Genomic DNA, 21049 nt, shown 5'->3' on the forward strand with positions numbered 1-21049 from the left:
TTTACAAGGCACGAGTACTATTTGAGTAAGATAACCATTTTGAGAATCCTTAAACCAGAATTTAGAAGCAAAAAAAAAAAGAAAGACCTAATGTTCCTTAAATATATATTGGTCCTATTCTTGGCGAGAGTTTACTCCTTGAGTTTTTTTATTTCAGCCGTGAGTTAATGTATTTTTTTTCTAATTTCTGTATTTTTGGTTCCCTTTAAACTAAATTATTTCAAACACCTATTTAATAGTAACCTATGGCAATCCGCGATGCAATTATGAAAAAGAATATACAATTTTGGTTTATTGACTACTATGAAGGGATGTGGCATATTTGCCTTTTCTAGAATTGGTCTCCTAAACAAATGCATTGTGAAAAATACACTTTCAATATGCGTTTTTCTTTTCCATGTCTTGAAGTCCTAAGAAATATCTTTCTTAATCTAACAAGATTTCATTACAGACAGGCAAAACTCAAAAATGCCCAATAGCCAAACATTCCCCCTCTCTTATAAAATGCATATTATTAAACTTGACTCCGATTAAATTTCCAAAATTAAAAGAGCCTCAGGCTTTTTTTTCTGAAACATATTCGTTATTTTGCCCTTGGTACATTTTCAAAGGTTAAGATTTTAGGGACTAAAAATATTTAACGGTTTTAAAGCCTAGTGATAAAAAAAACCATTTACTTCAAAAGTACAAAAGCAATCCATTTTGTTTTGATACAATCCTAAAATACGAATATATTCAGTAATAGCATTTACTAAGAAAAGCACCAAGAAAATCATCGACTAAAGTTTCAAAAATTTAGAAAACCTAGCAGCAGCTAGCGCACGGTGGAAGAACTAGCCTATATAAATTTTAATAATTGAGAAAATCACACCGGTTAGATTAAATTTGGTGTTACTTCAAAATTAAAGTACCAAGGACATCAAAATGAAAACATTTTTTGCCCCCTGGATCCATCTAAAATCTATTCATACCTGAAAGCCGGGATTTTCTACAATTTTCTTTTGGTGTTTATACAATTATTATTATTTTTTGTTGTTGTGTAAATTCTCTCCTTTGTTGCCAAATCGTAAAAGGAAAACAAGCAGAAACTTTTCTTGCTTTAAAACAAGCCCAACCGAATGGCTGTAACATCCACTTTCTGTATGATGATCGTCGAGCAATACAACAATCAAGAGGGTGGTAAAACCACTAAGTTGAAAAGGACTACTTAACAAATTCAGGCTCGTGGGAATATGTAAAAAAAGGTAAGTGATTATTTAGGATAAGAAGAAAACAAGTATTCTACTGATATGTCAGTAGTCACCTACAGAGACAAATATAACAAAATAGGATAGCATAATTGGTCCTTCTAAAAGATGCTTTTGTAGGTAACAAATAATATATGAGTAGATTTCAAATCTAATACTTGCCTATATTTTTAGAATTTTGGAAAACTAGTGCTTTACTGAAAACACAAAATCAACGCAACAAAACAGAATTAGAAGCATAAACATTCTTAAGCGGCCTACAGAAAATAAAAGATGCATTTATAAAGCTCTAAATAGTCTTTTATCGGCCAGAAAATCGGTAAATTTTACTTTGGGATTCTAATTCTGCAAAAAACTCAAGTAAAATGTTAGTTTTTCAGAATTCTAAAAATATAGGGAAATATCACAAGCCAGTTTATTTGAAACACTTTTGCAAAAACATGTTGCATAGACTGCGAAGTAGTAATTTCGTTTGTTTTAAGTTTCAACTTTGCCCTTTAATTTCATCAGAAAATCTTTAGTCTTTTTAGTTAATTTTTATGCGTTCTTTAAGTTTTAAGAACATGTACAAAAAAGCTTATAAAAACATCTTTACCAACTTAGACAAAGAAAGTATAGAAGTCAACACAACTTTATGTTAAAATAGAGGATTAAATATAGGTTTAACTTGGTTTCTCTCTAAAACTTTCCCTAAAAAAAAAAAAAATGTGTCATGTAAAGAATCCATGGGGTACATTATACTTCGTATTTTTGAGGAGCTGTAAATGATTCGGTTTTAAATTATGAAATATTACCTATACGACATATATCCAAATTAAAAAATCTGAAGGACATTGAAAGAATTCAAGACGTGTAGTTAATACACTTTACGGAAATTTATGTCATAGCTAATAAACTTTTTCTGCCACAATGCCACAAAGATTTTGGGTCTTCTCATCGGAAATTAAACTTCCATTATTTTCGCTTATTGGACTTGAAACTCTAGGAGAATTAAACATTAGAAATGAGTGGGAGCTTGAACGAGAAAATGCATTTCAAAAAACACTTGTCATATCCAAAATTCGAACTTAAGTTACCTCAACCACAACAAAATGTCCTTACCGCTTCACTATAAAGTCTTGTTTGATAGTGCATGCTTTTTGCTATTCCCTGTGCAAAGACTTTTTGATGTGCAACGTCTTTTACACTGTGCATGGAATTTGTAACGACTTTAACCTATACCTCAAAGTTCTGTGACCGTTCGATAAGGGTTGTTTATGCTCTTTTTAACTATAAATCTACAAAAAAGACGCTGAAATTATCAATAGCATTGATTGAGCCTTTAAATATCTCTCTATTATGTTGCAACCCTCTAGTAGATCCAGTGGCGTTAATTATGAGGCCTATGCCCTCCTAGTGTTTTACCCCCGCCTAAATTTTGAAGAATATCCTTTTTGGGGTATTTTATTGAAAATGCCCCTTTTGTGGTATTTCCACGGAAAAAAGAGTCAAATTGCCCCTCTATATATTAAAAAATGCATTTTGACCCTTCCTTCATTTTTAAATTTTTGTGAATTTACACCAATAGTCTAGCCTAGAATTTGCCTAGCCATTAGAAGTAGCCTTGTTTTATTAGACAGCAGACGATTTACAAAAACAGAAGGGGGCTGGAAGGGGGAATAAGCAAGAGGGGAGAATATAAACCTCAGATTTAGGGTTTTCTACCATGGAGATTATGGCACCCTTTTCATGCTTCCCAGCCTTTCCACTCCAGAAATAGCACCAAAGTGCACTTTTAGGGTGCCATATTATGATGGCATTATCAATTCAATCTTTTAAAAAGCTTGTAGAGGCAAAAATTAGTTTTCAAATGAGCCATTAAACGGCTCTATATTGTTCCAGTACCATAGTAGCGACCAAGAAAAAAACAATAAAGAGAAAAATAAACACATCAGGCCTTCCCATGCAAAATGATTTTCCTTTTTGTTCTAGATGGGGGGGGGGGCTTAATTTTCTGCATATGTTGTTCGGTTTTTTTTTTCATAGCACGCATTTAAAAACTTCCACCGATCTTAACTCCTACACAGACTAACTTGAATTCCCAAGACAGACTTCAATGTTTTGATGGTTAGCAACATTTAATCCCTCGTAAGTGAATTAGTACCAAATACAGCACCATGGATCTGATTAAAAAAGAATTTTATAATGGTTTAAAATATATGAATAGCCCTTAATGCGAGGGATATTAGAAATCTTTTATCATCTGTCTAATTGTCTAATTAATTTATCAGTTAAATTTCTGTTCTTTAATAGACGAATGATTTAGCAATTTTATTCAAATTGTCACCGTCTGAAGAGGAACATGAATAAACATTTACAATACCTTTTTCTGGACCCAGCATCGCCTTTGTATATTCTGCAGTCGTTTCTTCCTGCCAGGTACTGTAGTATACTGCAACATTATTGCCATCGGAGGTGGAGGAATGAGCTGAGCTAGAGGGCATGACAGTTCTTATGCCTGAGAGCAACGTGACAGCAAGAGGGTTACCATTTTCAGGTACAGGTACAATTTTAGGGGCTTGCAAGGATGAATTATAATTCTCCATTGGTGTGCTTTCTGACCACTGTGGCATACTTTCTTGTTCAGTCTTAATAACAGAAGCCTGAAATACAATTAAGCATACAACTACGATATCGTCGATAAGCTAGCTGTAAGCTATATCGATGTTGATCCCACAAATGTTTTTGTTGTGGTAACACCAATTTCTGGATTAAGTACCTTCAAGCAACACAATAGTAATTTGGACTACGATAAACTAGAACATTTTCTTTTCTTTTCATTAAAGAAGTAAAGAGTTACTTTAACAAATATTTAGTTTAATATAAAGAATTGGTTAAAAAACAATCCAAATGGGAAGTTCTATTCTTAAATTCTGATGTAAGATATTTTTAAAGGAAGCCTATTTCATGAAATCCTCACGAGAAGTAAACACTTCAATCTTACAAAGAAAACAAAATTCTCCTCAACCAAGTCGAATATAGAGCCAAGCAAAGTTAGGAAGTAATAACCAGCCTTAGGATATCTATTGAAACAAGGGCCCTATTTCCAAGCATTGCATAGCATCTATTAAAAAAAATATATACTAGAGGATTATACAGCTTGAAATTTTGGCTACCAGACTATGGCTTCATTTCGTTGGCAAAAAAAACCTAGCCTGGACATCACTCAGGCAGCAGGAACTTTAATATAAGGACAGACAAACATATTTTGTCATATACACGATTGGCCTGGAAGAAAATTGTATATTGTGACGTGTTTTGCAGGCATGCCTCAGTATTGCGGCTTGAGGGTAAACAAAGAAATATGGGATTTTCCAGGAAAATAAAAATTTTTGAGTTTGATGGCCAAGAGACGGTGCTGGAATTGGGGCTTTGTAGTAAGTTATGCTTCAGAACACTTACGTATTCTTTTTTCTGAATGTGTGCCTAGCACTAAAGATTTTTTTAAGGTTCTAGAGTTTTCTTTATCAACTCGAAAATAAAACAAAGGTTATGAAATGCATCTAGCTACAGCAAGTTATTCTGGATTCACCGTCAATAGCATACATACGCAAAATGTCATGCATCCATTTTTTTGTAGTTAATGCAACTAAGATATTAGATAGCAGTAACGACAGCGAGATTGGAACTGAGAAGGCAAACAAGAGCTAAGAGCTCATATGGTATGAGCTCTAACAGATTTCTAAGAATCAATAGATTGATTTAAAAGGGAAGTCAGAGGCTTAATGCTGGTCTGGATTTAAAATAAGAGTCCTGAGTCACGATGTCATTCTAAATACCAACATTCATGAAGATCCGATCACCCACTCGTAAGTTATAAATACCTCATTTTTTTACAATTCTTCCTCTCCCTTTAACCCCCCAGATGGTGGAATCTGGGCAAACGATTTTATCAAGTCAATTTGTGCACCTCCCTGACACGGCTACCAATTTTCATCGTCCTAGCACGTCCAGAAGCACCAAACTCGCCAAAGCACTGAACCCCTCTCCCAACTCCACCAAAGAGAGTGAATCCAGTACGGCTTCGTCAATCACGTATCTATGACATTTGCTTATTCTATTCACCAAGCTTCATCCCGATTCTTCCACTCTAAGCGTTTTCCAAGATTTCCAATGTCAACAGATCTGGTCGGGATTTGAAGTAAGAGCTCTGAGACACGAATTCCTTCTAAATATCAAATTTCATTAAGGTCCGGTGACCCGTTCTTAAGTTAAAAATTCCTCAATTTTTCAAATTTTTCCAAATTAACACCCCCCAGCTCCTCCATAGAGAACGGATTCGTTCCATTTATTTCTATCACGTATCTAGAACTTGTACTTATTCTTCCTATCAAGTTTCATCCCGATCTCTCCACTCTAAGCGTTTTCCAAGATTTCTGTTTCCCTCTTCCAGCCCCCTATGTCCCTGAATCCAATTCGAGTCGAAAAACGAGCATTTGAAACATAAGATCCTTCTATATCAAGTTTCATTAAGATCCGATCACCTATTCGTAAGATAAAGATACCCCAATTTTCACATTTTCCAAGAATTCCGGTTTCCCCGTCCAACTCCCTCCAATGTCACAGGACCTCCTCAGAATTTCAAATAAGAGCTTTAAAGCCCAAGATCCTTCTAAATATCAAATTTCATTAAGATCTGATGACCCGTTCGTAAGTTACAAATACCTCATTTTATAAAAAGAGCGGATCCGGTCCGATTAATATCAGTCACGTATCTTAGACTTGTTTTTATTCTTCCCATCCAGTTTCATTCTGATCTCTCCATTCTATGTGTTTTACGTTCACCCTCCCAACTTCTCCCCAATGTCACCAGATCCGTCGGGATTTAAAATAAGAGCTCTGAGACACGATATCCTTCTAAATACCAAATTTCATTGAGATCCGATCACCCGTTCGTAAGTTAAAAATACCTAATTTTTTCTAATTTTTCAGAATTACCCCCCCCTCCAAACTACCGCAAAGAGAGCGAATCCGTTCCGGTTATGTCAATCATGTATCTAGGACTTGTGCTTATTTTTCCCACCAAGTTTCATCCCGATCCCACCACTCTAAGTGTTTTCCAAGTTTTAGGTTTCCCCCTCCCAACTCCCCCTAATGTCACCAGATCTGTTCGGGATTCAAAATAAGAGCTTTGAGACAAGATATCCTTCTAAATATCAAATTTCATTGAGGTCCGATCACCCGTTCGTAAGTTAAAAATACCTCTTTTTTTTAGAATTAGCCCCCCCCCCAACTACCCCAAAGGGAGCGGATCCGTTCCAGTTATGTCAATCATGTATTTAGGACTCGTGCTTATTTTTCCAACCTAGTTTCATCCCGATCCCTCCACTCTAAGTGTTTTCCAAGATTTTAGGTTTCCCCCTCGCAACCCCCCCCCCCCCAATGTCACCAGATCTGGTCGGGATTTCAAATAACAGCTCTGAGACACGATATCCTTCCAAACATCAAATTTCATTAAGATATGATCAACCGTTCGTAAGTTAAAAATACTTCAATTTTTCTATTTTTTCCAAATTAACGGGCCCCCCACTCCCCCCCCCCCAGATGGTCTAATCGGGAAAACGACTATTTTTAATTTAATCTGGTCCGGTTCCTGATACGCCTGCCAAATTTCATCGTCCTAGCTTACCTGGTAGTGACTAAAGTAGCAAAGCCGAGACCGACAGACCGACAGACCGACAGAATTTGCGATTGCTATATGTCACTTGGTTAATACCAAGTGCCATAAAAACAACTTGAGAATTCAAGTATTACGTATAAATGTTACAATGAATGTTCAAAATCTGGTTAATATCGATATTTACCGTTGAATGTCCGAAATTCCTTTTACTCTGCTTAGATTCAATAAGCTTTGCAAGTCAGCTTTTTCAGTCTTATGCAAGTTATGATGGTAAAAGCTAAAGGTAGGTATGATTATGTTAGTTTAGGTTAAATTTGGTTGTAAATATCAGAAATGGGTTAAAAACCTAACCAAACCTAATCTAACCTATGCCGTCACCATAAAACCTTGCATTAGATTGAAAAAGTTGACTGGCAACGCTGACCAAATCCAAGGAGAAAAAAAAAGTATTTCAGATATTCAGCAGTGAATATCGACATTCATGAATTTTGATCATTCACGGTAACATAAACACCAACAAACTCAGAGGGAGGAGGACTCCAACCAGCCTACCGCCATCCCGTATGTACAGGTATCATAAAGTAAATACATTTTTTTGCCGTTTGTTTTTAGGTCCTTTACTTAAGCGGATTTCAGAAATCTCCTGAAGTCTTGTATATATATTTCAGATCATATATTTTGACTGAATACCCAAACTCTCCTAAAATTTAAATTACAATCCAACATTTTAGTTCTTAAGAAGAATAGCTAAAAAAGAAGAAGAAATTCACATATATAAAATATTTGAGCATAAATGACATTCAAACCTTTATAGAGTTTGAGTGGGTAATAGTCCAAGTCTTCTTTTGGTAATTTCCGGTGGTTTTAAGTCTGATTTGATCATTCCTTTTAGGTTTCAGTTATTCATCTATAGCAATGGGTGTTATAAGTTTGACTTGATTATTAATTTTAAGTTCTGTTCGCTTTAGGTATTATTCTTCTTAGAGATATGCAAGATCTTTCTTAGCACAGAGCATTGCTTGTAAAAGGCAAGGAAATCTTAACTGTGATAAAATAAAAATCTGTACCAGAAGTGAGACCTTATTAAGCATGTCATTTGATTCTTTCCTAGTTTTGGCCGAAGTTCAACTTTTATTTATATCCATGACTCTTGTCCTAATGATTACTTTATAGTTTGACCTGCAGCTAGTAATTCACAATTTCTGGCTAATGAGGATACCAGTTGCATTGGCCATATTCCACTTTCCATCATTATTTTTGTTAGTGGTTGCCCAACTGCAGAGAGAAAGCCTAAATGATATCATCGCACAAACTGGAATTAATTAGACTGGTGCGCCTACCCGGTAACCGTTGAAGCTCTACGGTTAGTTGTATAAGTCTCCTGTCATCTACTTCAGCCAAGTGTTTCCTCAGCTGACAAAGGGCGAAATCTGAATATTTACTAGCCTAGTCTTATTTGTTCGACGAAAATTGATAGCACCGCTGCCAAGCCCCTTCAAAAACTTTGAATTGCGATCCAAAGACCTATTTAGAGAATTGATCCTGATCTTTCAAAAAAAAATAAGCAAATTTTTGGCTTTGTATATTGGCAATATGTTCAATATTAAAGTAAAAAACAGAATTGGCCTTCAAAAATGGCTTCACCAGAGTTGGTACTGCAATATCGTTTCCCAAAGTCTTAGCATAAATGGAATACTGTTGTAAACAGTAGAAAATTAAGTAGTACGCATCCTAATTTTAACATTCCTTTAGGTAAGGTGGATGTCTCATTATTCTGCTATTTCTGTTTAGATTAATAATGAAGCTCATTCTACTTTCAAGCAACTGCTAAAGAGCTCACCCAGAAGCTGTTTCAACCCTATAATACTCCTATTACAGAATCCGCTGTAAATGAAGCTATTAAAGATCTGAAGTCCAATTTGGTGGACATTGATAATGTTTAAGCACACCATTTAAATACGGATTCGGAGCGCTGTTTTGCGATATGCAGCTCCATTTTAAAATGCATATTATGTCATCTATTGTTCCAGACCAAATCAGTTCCAGACCAGACTTTCATTGAAGGTTAGTTACTTCAGTTTTACAATGCAAAATAGATCCATTCCAACCAATAACCGTTGCTTATACATTTGTTAATTTTCTGTATATGTTTTTTACCTTCAAAGACCAATGTTACTAAAAAAGGGAAAACCAAATACGCTGGACAGTGTGGTTCACACACAAGCACTGTATTCGCTATAGCGTGAATTTATCAGCCATTTTTGTACTAAAATATTGGTAGAAAATTCTGGCTGAAAGTTTACCCCCAAGCAACCTATCCCAGTTCATTAAGGTGCATGCCAGGACGGAGTACTCAATCCTCATTTTCTGAGACACATATTGCCCCTAGTCTATATCTAATTTGGTCGACATGCTTTTTTATTGTTTGAATATTTGGTATTGGGCTTAACCTGACGACTTTTCATTACTTAGTAGTTCAAAGTTCTTTCATCTAGAACGTTTGAAACTGTTCGTAATTCATTTTGTAAAATCAGATTAAACTTGTATACTGACAATTGCGAAAATTGAAATTTTAATTCACTGGTTGTTCCTTCATAACGTCTGTGCTAGATTGCTTAATCACAGTGGTTAAACTTTCAAATGTAGGCTTGCTATTTCTGTATGTTCTTCACATTGCTAGCATGCAAAATTAGCCCATTGACGATTCACAAACAAAATTCAAGTCATTTATTCAAAATAGTTACCAATCAACGTAAATACAGTCAGATTGCTCTAAGTAATTTTTCATCTTTTTGTAATCGTGCTGTAATCTTTTAGGTCGTTTTATTCAGCTTTTTCAAGTGCCTTGATGTTAGACCCTCCCTCAATCATACTTTTTCCAGTTCTTATTTTATCTACCACTGCTGATTTTATTTTATCTACCACTGATGAACACGTTGCAAAGCCAAGGCTATAAATAATGCATAAAAGCTTAAGATACTCTATGATAAATTGTCAACAACAGCCAATGAAAACTAGGACCATACCACCAGCAGATTCAAATGTTTTTTCACTTTATTTTATTTGTTTTTCTTTTCTTCTACTCTGCTTTTCCTAAGTATTTGCATATCAGGCTATAAATAAATTATTGTTATTTTTTACTCTTTCATAGTAATTTCTGTTTACTTTAGTACAACTTATTACATTGCTTTATTTCTGCTCGTTCTCGGATTTAACATAACTCTTTACTTTTTTGTAAGAGCAATTTTGAATAGTTTTTTTTTTGGGGGGGGAAGGGGATCAAAAGGATTGAAATGAAAACCACTTACCCCCGTAAAGCTATCTAATGATGATGGCTCTTGAATATCAGGCAATGGAGGGTCAAGTGTTTTTCTCGGCCTCTTTGATCGTCGTTTCCACTCATGTGGGATTCCAAGAACTTCTGCTTCAAACTTCCGTCTCATAGCCGAATTCCAATGATTCTTTATTGAATTATCAGTTCTTCCTGGAAGAAGTTTGGCAATTTTTGCCCACTGATTTCCCCACATTTTATGAGCATGATAAATGATTCTGTCCTCTTCTATTGTCCATGCACTCTTTTTTATATCTGGGTTGAGATGGTTATGCCACCTTTCACGACACTGTTTACCAATGCGACCTTTCAAGTGCTTAGCAATGAGGGACCATTTTTTGGGTCCGTATTTATTTACCAACTCTATGACTAGTTCATCCTCCTAAAATATTAATTAATGATTAAGAAATTAGCACATTTTATAAATTTCTATTATTATATAGAAATCACTAGTCTAGAAATCAATAGAAATAAATCTGGAATTGTTAAAACATATAATAGAGACCTGGATAAATACTAACCTATTTTGAATCCCATTGCCTGAAAATGAGGCCTAGATGGTGTCATTGGGAATGTTTCAAAGTGCAGGAAGCAAGACATGCATGCTGGTGTCAGTTTAGGATACCCACTCTTCAGAAGAGAAAATTGTTCATAATGTTCAAAAACAACAATTCTCACATCATAATGTATAATAAACTACAATCAAAATATTCTTCAGGCATAAACCATGTTAAATACACCACCCCTCCCCCCAAACCCCTTTAATGATCCCATATATAGCTAGTTTTTGTAAATAGAGATGTATAAAAACTGAAAGATAACACTAAAATAAGGACAATCTTAATTAATAACATGCAGGATGTTTCTATTAACCAGATTATTATGTTTCTTTCTGTTATCCACTTAAAATTACTTCAAATAATATTTTGGTAAATTACACACTCAATCATATATGAAGATAAAGGCCTGACTAAGAGAATGACTGGTTTAATATCAGTAGTTTATATTTGCAAGGTCAATTTTTGCAATTGATGAAAAAGTGGCTAGGCAAAAAAAAATAAATAAAGGAATTACCATTGAACAGGATAACATTGAACAAAAAATCATGAAAAATCAAGGTTATTTTGTGATATTTTTTCTTTAAACTAATGTTTAATCAAAACTATTTTTGGCACTTATGAATACATCATTCTGCAACATACAGTAACTGTTCCAAACTGCGTGTCTTTATGTTGTTAAAGCTACACATATCCTAAAATGCTGTCCAAAGTTACTTTATGGGATGTTTGATTTTGAACATTAAAAAATTTGACAGGTAACATTGGACAAGAGTTGAGAAAGTCTGAAGTTGTATGGCATCAAACTTAAAGTAAAAACAACTTGTTTGTTGAGAAAACTACATTATTACTTCTAGCACTATCACTAGTCTAGAAAAAGGCAAAAAAAAATTTAAAGAAATTACCATTGAACAGGATAACATTGAACAAAAAATCATGAAAAATCAAGGTTGTTTTGTGATATTTTTTCTTTAAACTAGTGTTTAATCAAAACTATTTTTGGCACTTGTGAATACATCATTCTGCAACATATAGTAACTGTCCCAAACTGCTGGTCTTTATGTTGTTAAAGCTACACATATCCTAAAATGCTGTCCAAAGTTACCTTATGAGGTGTTTAACTTTGAACATTAAAAAATTTGACAGGTAACATTGGACAAGAGTTGAGAAAGTTTGAAGTTGTATGGCATCAAACTTAAAGTAAAAACAACTTGTTTATTGAGAGAACTACAATATTACATAAGCATTATCACTAGTCTAGAAAAAGCTAGAACAGAATTGCACAACACTTATTTGGAAAAGACATATCGCCATATTAATGTTTCCATAATTTCGTATACAGAAAATAGTGCAAACATAGCTTTTGATCTTTTAAGGTGAATAGTTCCTTACAAAAAAGACAAAAAAAACTACAAGAACAAGACTGTATTTTTACATGATACGGCTTTCTTTTAGTTGAAATATAAAAAATCTCTAAACTGAAGGTAAAGAAAAATTTATATCCTGGCAATCCCTAGTTATTTACATCTTTCTGCAAATATGCAAAATAGATAGAGATCAAACTTAGGAACGCAATAATTTGTTTCTTAAAAGTGTCAGATACACGGTTGTTTTTTTTTTTCACTTCAAAGAAGGATTTGGCTTTAGTATATCTACTGCATTATTTGCAAACAGATCTGCAGTATCTTTCTATTTAATTCTCTAGGGTCTTGTGGTGTGCAGGACCTTGAGCTCAAATGCCCTGCTACTTAGCTTGTAGATGAGTTTTCAAATTACTTATAGATCAGAAATCAGGGGAGGAAAACTGGAATGAACCCAGCGGAGATACAGCCAACTTTGAGTCAATCAAAACCATTATTTATTTTTATAAATAATTCCTGTGTTGTGTTTTTTAAGCAAAGTTTATGAACATTTATAGCTACCAGAATTTAAACCCAGCGCAATTTCACGTCTATGCAAGTTGGTTTCTGTAGTGGTTTTAGCTGCTCTCAACTCACTCTGTTCTCACGCGCTTTCCAAAATATGCGGTTAAATCAAAATATTCACTTTATTGTCCAATAGTGAATATCCTGGAAGCGCTGGATGCCACTTTTCATTCTAATTCCCTACATTGCCTGGTTTCATCCAGAGTCAATAAATCCCTCCCTAAAGTTTTGCCATATTGTTATTGAGGTGCTAAAGTTGGCTAAAATGGAAAGGTGAGCTGTGGAAATGCATTCCTGTTTGTAAAGGAGCTGATTTGTCGCCTTTTATATTTAAACGAGCTTTTGCTTCACGCCCGCAAACTACTGGTCTATGTTTTATTGTGGGTGGTTTATCAAACCTTGCATATACTTATGGCATTCTTCTGTTATAAAAGCCCAACAGATATATTCTACATTTAAGCGGCATCTTATATCTATTGATTTGTTAATTAACATTTAATGTGTGAGTTTATATCTTTTAATAATCATTATCATGTAGCTGCTTTCAAGCTAAAAATACTTCTCTTCCTGTGAGAACGGCGGGTCATCGCTCCCTGGTCATTTTTACATGTATCTTCAATTTGTATTTTGATAATATCCTTGTCCCACCAACTCAGGTAATCAAAATTTTGGCTGTGTTTTTGGATTCTAACCTGTCTTGTACGCCTATCTCTCGTGTCTCCGGGTATTCTTTCTCGCCAGGATGGTGTTCCCCACAGAGTTCAATCCTTTCTTCCCACTGAGATAGTGGCTTCACTGCATTATGCGTTTTTGATTTCACGACTTTCTTATTGCTGTTCTATTTGGGGTGTGGCATGCTCTTCTCTACTAACTCCTATAAGACGCCTCCAGCACAAAGCTATGAAAGCTGTGTTTGGACTTCCCCCATGGTACCCTCTGTTGATTTGTATAATGATACTGGTATTAAAAATGTTATTCCCTGGTAAAAAAGAAACGTCTCCTCCTAACTTATAAATTTTTAATTGTTCGCTTCCTACAAGCCTGTGTAGTTTTTTTTTAAAAGCTCCATCTTCAAACATTTCCCTTTCCATACGCAAGTCCATCTATCCATTTAACTTCCACTGTTTCGAATTTCTTTTTCCCAGCGTTCCCCAGTTTATCTAGCTACTAAGCTATGGAATTCTCTTCCCTCCGATATTTCGTGTAAGATTTCCTTTCCAATATTGTTTAATTCTGCTTGTGGGTTTCTAAGACTGTATTGAGATTTATTTAACATTTGTTTTGTTTTGTTTTTTCTCTTTTTTCCGCATTTGAAATTGTTGCTGTATTGATTGGGCCTCCTACAAGCTCAGCTTTTGGGACTACAATATCTGATGTATTTTTTTTTCTTTTTTTTTTTACTCTTTCAGTTTTGGTTCTTTATATTTTTTATATCATTAAAAAAAATGAAATGAAATTACTGAGAATTTCGTTCAGGTGCTCCGTCTGCTTGTCCACTGCTGATAAACAGACCAGTTAAGGGGTGGAGTATAGTGAAAACTTTCCCAATGAAAGAAGATGTAATCAAAAGCACCAAAAGGTTTTAGTTCCCCAGTAATTCTTTTCCTTTTTTGCACTATCTCATTTTTGCAGAAAAACGTTGTGGTATACTGCGTGTGGCCTATTTCAGATATTGCAAGTGTTTGCCTAGATTACCACGTTGGTGCCAAAACAGTAGGTTAAAGTATAAGTTTGACCTTGTTAACATGCTATTTCAAATAAATAATCTCAACGAAACTCTGTGTATAAGAACTTTGATGTAATTTTCTTTTTACAGTGTGTGCAGTCACCTTTGTGTTGCTTTCTGTTCTTTTTTTCATATTATTTATGCTCCACAGTGTTACTTTTTATTTTGGTGGATAAAAGACAAATAAGTAAAACTTATTAAAAAGGGATTAAAATGCCCAATACATTTTACCCATGGATGAAAACCTGAACAGTGTGCTTCACATATTTTTTTCTGTTAATAGCAACTACGTATTCGCATGTGAAAGGTTCTTTGTCCTTTGCCATTGAGGTATAGCAAAAAGTCTATTTTAATATCAAAAGCTGCATTTTGCAACTATCTTGCAGGCGAGAGAACAGGATAGTACACATCATAATATCAGAAATTTCTTAACATAACAAGAACCAAACAATGTAAGAAAAAACGGATGAGACAGATTGATCAAACATGCCAAGGTTGACATAACCAAGAAGGTTCAAATGTTTATTGGACCATGAAGTTCCCATAATGCCCTTAAAATTAAAGCAGACCTCACATGCCGAGGTACATACATACCTCCCTAGTTTCATTATTTTCTTTGACTGACAACCTTCGATAGACATGCTTTTCAGTGTTAACGAATTTCCCTATATCTCCAAATACATTTCTGCATAGGTGCCTGCTCTAACTTATTCGTTTTAATTGTATCTGAATGTATTTTAAGCTCAAATTCAACTCATCATTCACGGGAGTTAAATTTTGGCATAATCTGATCATGTAATTATTTTTCAATATTCTAATGAATAACATAAAAAAATAAGAATGAATTCAATCATAACAAGTAGAACAAGCCTTTTAAAAGAGATAACAAAATGGGAATGAACTAACCTCTTTGGTCCAGGGCCCTTTAACAAGTTCAGGACTAACAACCTTGTCCCATCGATGTTGAATTTGAGCATCTGACCTGTCTGGAAAATGCTGTGCTATGGCTGACCAACTACCATTATATCTGTCATATAACTGCTTCAACAATTCATCCTAAAAATCATACAATAAAAGTTATTTAGCCATACAATCCTTTTAAAAAAAAGCTTTCAATAGTAAGACTTTAATATAGGGTACCTTTAACAACACTTGGTAAGTGCTATTGGTAAACAATAGTACCCAACAACATCGCAGCATTCGCCCACTAGAGATTCTGATAAAACTAACTAAAGCCTATACAAATAATATTTCAAAGCCTTTGTCTTCGACTTTTAATTAAATTATTTCTAATTGTAAGCTACCAATGGTGGCGGTTCTGGTCTCTCTTGCACCCAGGGCAAAATCTTGATTAACCTTTCCCTATGCCCCCCCCCCCCCTATAAAAAATTTCAGAACAAATTTTCATTTCTTAACAGAACTATTTTTAATTTATTAGTTAATTAATAATTTATAGTTTTACCATTATTATATTAATTTAATTATTTTTTAATTTATTTTTATTTTACTAATTAATTAATAATTTATTAATTACTTCCATTTATCAACTGTGCCCTCTATTTTATTTTAATAAAAATAAAATTTTAAAATTTACTTAATGATAATAACTGTCAGATAATTTATCTGAATAATTTTTGCGCCTCAAAAATGTCAGCATCCAGGGCAAGTACCCTCCCCCCTCCCATCAAACCACCACTTGTGCCTAAATTGTTGGAAATTAGTTTTTGTTACTCCTCTAAAAAAGAAAAGACAAGATCTTGATCATCACACTTTACCCTGTTTTCTCAAAAGCATTTGAATGTCTTTTAGCTGAGTAATAGGAAGAAAAATAATCCCAAATGTTAACTGTAGGCAATTTGGAAACTTAGATTCTTCGTCCATCACCCCCTATCTTGTTCACTTAATGGACACAATATACAGTAAATTTGAAAATTTAAAACCTAGCTCAATCTTATTTTCATCCTGTGCTTAGTTTTTTTTAATCATTCCTTTTTTTAAGTGTCCAGAACAATGCGATTTTGATTTTAAATTTCTTCTATATTTGAGCTTGGTGGTTGCAAACTGGCCTACCCTTGTTTATCCTTTCAAAAGTACTTGAACAATTCCTCCTTAATACTGTGTGGTCATATAAAAGCTCTTATTGAAATGCAAATGTGTTGCCATGTCACTGACAGAAACACTGTGAATCCCTCCCCAACTTCTCTCATTTACAATTCCAATTATTTAATTATTTTCCTACAGGCCATTGTTTCTGTTCTCTACTATATTATGTCAAAGTTAAATAGGAAGCTAAACTATTTGATACTTTATTCTTGTTCAGCATCCTATACTAACAAGCATCCTCTAATTGACTTCAGATTTTAATAATATTTGCAACAACTAAAAAAAAGTATCATACCTCAATTTTAGACCATCTTCCTTTATTTATAGATTTCTTAGAGAATCCTCCAGCTCTGGAATCTGCATCTGAATCTGAAGATGCAGCATCACTTGTGTCTGAGTCCTCATCAGCTTCCATTTTTACTCTAAGATCTTCAAACTCTTTCTTTAGTTTATTTGCAAAGTCATGTTGACTTCTCTCAGGTTCAGATAAGGAGTTAAAATATTGAGCCATGACTGCAATAAAATTAGCAAAATATCACAAATGGAGAATTAGCAAAAAAAAAAACACAATGGAAAGATATTCTTTTTGGAGCTTTTACCATTAGTCTAAAACCTAAGTCAATAGCAAAATTTGAACCCAAGCATTAATGTTTTATACATTAGTCTAAGATTTCTAGTATGTTTCTTAGCAGCTGCCCCTTTATCACTTGGCCCATTTTATCACGCATTTTTGTAAGGAGACTCATACTACTACTACTACTACTAATAACTCACTACAGCACCAAGCCGCCTGAGACCAACACAGCTACGTACGTTCCTCCTCCAACCTAATCTATTCAAGGCCTCCCTCTTTACACCCTCCCAGGAAGTTCCCATTTCCTTTAAATCTTTATTTATGACATCCTCCCAACCCAGACGAGGACGACCTGCTTTCCATGTAGCCCCGGACGGTTGACCAAAAAGGACAATCTTTGGCAATCTGTCATCCTTCATCCACAGAACATGGCCTAGCCATCTCAACCTTTCTTTCATTATAGCCCTAGACAGCGGGATTGAACCACAATTTTCATAGAGCCTACTGTTTGAAATACGGTCAGTCAGCCAGGTACCCAGAACTATCCATAGGCAATTTCTCTGGAAAACATCTAGTAAATTTGCATCTGCTTTTCAGAGTGCCCATGCTTCAGAGCCATATTTGACCACTGTCATCACTGTAGCTTCCAACATTCTAATCTTGGTTTGCAGACTTATCTTTCTATTCTTCCAAACTTTTTTTAACTGTGAAAAAACACCCTGAGCCTTAGCTATTCTGCTTTTAACATCTTCACTGCTCCCACCATCTTTACTAATAATACTACCAGGTAAGTGAAGCTCCCAACCTGATCAATCTTTTCTTTACCCAATGTCACCTTTCCATCTTCACTTATTCCTAGCCTTAGTGACTTAGTCTTCTTAACATTAATTTTCAAGCCTATTTTAGCACCCAGAACTCGCAAAACCTCTAAAAATTCATTCATTTTGCTCAAACTTTCATCTAATATGCTTAAATCATCAGCATAATCTAAGTCCAGGAGCGTTTTTCTTCCCCATTTGATTCCATGGCTTCCAATTGCCTTTCCTGTGCTCCTTAAGACAAAGTCCATCAAAATGATCCCATATAAAGGGGGGTAGAACACAACCCTGCTTAACTCCTGATTTAATACAAAACCAGTTGCTACCCTCATTTCTTACCTTAACCGCAGCAGTATTATTCTCGTATATAGCACAAATCACTTTAATGTATTTTTCTGGTATACCATATAAGGATAAGACCTTTCCTAACGCTCTTCTATCAACAGAATCGAAAGCTTGCTCATAATCAATAAAACTTTTTGTACCAAATTTCCATACACAATCATATTTTTTCTCATTGCCCACAGTTTAGGCCAAGGGCTTTTTAATAGTTGACTTATAGGAACCTATAGTTTCTGAGTGTATTCCCTGGTGGCATTGGGGAGGGATGGAGAATAACTAAACTTAGACTTGGTGGTTCAAGCAGCCTAAAAGTCATGACATCTGCCCATTTTCTTTTGTATACCAGCATTGTGAGTTTTAGGAATCTAAGATGCTCTTCATAAAGTTTCTCTCACAGGTGTGATATGAGCTTGGGGTTGAACATTCTTAAGTGCCTTAGCATCCATTTTATGCCATGGACATGCCAAAACAATACTAAACTCCAGATGAGGGAAGACTAATGCTTTGTAGAGATTCCTTACCACACATGGCTTCCTGGTGGTAAAAGTTCCCTTGATTGAAAAAAATGACTAGAGGACTGAAAATATTGTGCTCTGCACTTGGCTATAGTCTTGTTTTCAGACTCAGCAGGTTCCAAGACAGGTTTAATGCATGTAGTATAACATGAGTTTTTGAAAAGTTGGTTTTAGAGCCAAAATTCAAGGGTTTGAAACTCTGTACTGAAAATTATTTATGCTCTCTTTTCTTTTGTTCTTTTTTTATGAGTAAATGTTTTAAATAGTATGTATTTAGATATTAAATGTTTAAATATTTTGTTTTATGATCCCCCCCCTTTTACAGACCATGAAGCCTTTGTGGGGATTAGTGATTTTATTTACTTATTTGATATATATCCATCTAGTAAGGCTCTAAAAGTACATAACAAAGACTCTAAAACTACATGAAATGAACTAGTGCTCAAAATTAAAATTTATATTTGGTGCTAAAGGAATGAAACAACTGTGTTATAATTCACATACACCCTTATATGACTATTAGAACTGGGTAGAATTCTAGTTGTGGAAGTTTTAGCTACTTCATAAAACAAAGTAGCTAAAAATAAAGATTATAACTCAACTTTCATAAAATAATTCAGAGCCTAAATTATGCCCTAAGAAGATGCTTTCAAGCTTCTTTCTCAAGTCCTTTCCCATTTCTACAGCGTAGAAAATTGCATAATGAACAAGTTCATATCCATCTTAAAATTTAGACCAAAAATGTACTTAGTTTGTTTCAAGTCTACTTTCCTATGACTCTAGGTTTGAAACATGTTTAGTGTGAATTGTGTAAAATTTTAAGGCTGGTATGATTTTTTATTCAAATATAAAACAAACTTTGACAAAACAATTAAACCTTGCAAATTAAGATGCAACTTATGCAACTCATGTTATGTTATGTTATGCAACTCAAAATACTTTCTGTGGGTCTCCTTTGTGCTTTGGATCTATTTCTGAAACCTTTACATATACAGGCTTAACATAAAGTTTATCCAAGTTCATCAAAAACTAATGGTTTTTGTAAGGAGAGAGACTACAGATGCTTCAAAAGAGCTACTCATGGCATAATTTAATCTCTGGACCCATTTGTGAAAGTTTTATCCATCTAGCACAACCAGGGTTAGGTACCCAGTAGATGGACTGCTGACCACCATTTCAATAGTTAAACAACAGTAAATCTCAACCATACACCTAGAAAGCAGATTGTTTCACTATCAGAAATTATTTTGTATTGTCAGAAAAGCAATCATTATATTTAGAAAAAGAGCAAAATAACAAATTTTATGGTACTACTTCTTGTGGTATGGGGTAAATTGTATGGTACAGGGTAACTTTGAACAAAATCAGTAATATACAATGAGCCCTCTCTTTCAGACAATAGTGGAACTATTTTATTGTACTTATAACTAGATTATGGATAGATGGCATCTTAATCAGTTAATAATTCTCGCAGTCAGATTAAGACAAAATCTTAACTTTTTTATTCACAAGAGCATTTGACCTATCCAAAATTGTCAAATCTTAAGAGTTTTCTATAGCCAAGGAGCCAAATGTTTAGGTTTTTAGGATAAATCGTTTCCTTATTCCATGTATTCAAGATGGCTACAGTGTTCAATGTTACCCACAAAAATTTTGTTTTTCAGGGGTAACTTTGAGCATATGTTCAAAATAGCCCTTGTCTATCTTTAATGTTGATTAAATAAAAAAAACAAGTTTTTTGAAATGAAAGTAAGGAGCAACATTAAAACTTAAAACGAACAGAAATTACTCTGTATATGAAAGGGGCTTTCCCTCCTCGACACTCGACCTCCCGCTCTTTACGCTAAGGTTTTTTATTACTTTAAAAAGTAGAGTTACGAGAAAGAATCAAACTTTAGCGCAAGGAGTGGGGTTTTGAGGAGGAAAAGCCCCTTTCATATACAGAGTAATTTCTGTTCGTTTTAAGTTTTAATGTCGCTCCTTACTTTCATTTCAAAAAACTTGTTTTTTTTTATTTAATTTCTGAAAGTTTTTGAATTAATGCATGTCTGATTTTGGCTCTCCGTACATAAATCATTAAAATGAAATTTGCATATTAATTCTTTTTTTGGCTAAATGGCTTTCTCTTAGTTTTGATCAGACGATTTTGAGAAATAAAGGATGGGGAAGGAGGCCTAGTTGCCCTCCAATTTTTTGGTTACTCAAAGGGCAACTAGATCTTTTAATTTTTAACGAACGTTTTTACTAGTAAA

The 21049-nt window shown here is 34.4% G+C and overlaps 1 protein-coding gene across 2 annotated transcripts in view; it reads right to left on the minus strand.

Moving 5' to 3' along the window:
- The window catches only part of LOC136032989 (myb protein-like), a 56091-nt gene that overhangs the window by 27848 nt on the left and 7194 nt on the right, over window positions 1-21049 (minus strand). For both annotated transcript variants that reach the window (XM_065713514.1, XM_065713513.1), the window contains exons 2-5: window positions 16844-17061; window positions 15352-15501; window positions 10215-10619; window positions 3610-3889 (exon numbers count right to left, since the gene is read on the minus strand). In XM_065713514.1, coding sequence (XP_065569586.1) covers window positions 3610-3889; window positions 10215-10619; window positions 15352-15501; window positions 16844-17059 — 1051 coding nt within the window. In that variant the 5' untranslated portion in view covers window positions 17060-17061. The remainder of the gene's footprint in view (window positions 1-3609; window positions 3890-10214; window positions 10620-15351; window positions 15502-16843; window positions 17062-21049) is intronic.

The sequence above is a fragment of the Artemia franciscana genome, chromosome 11, assembly GCF_032884065.1.
Source record: "Artemia franciscana chromosome 11, ASM3288406v1, whole genome shotgun sequence".
Taxonomy (NCBI): domain Eukaryota; kingdom Metazoa; phylum Arthropoda; class Branchiopoda; order Anostraca; family Artemiidae; genus Artemia; species Artemia franciscana.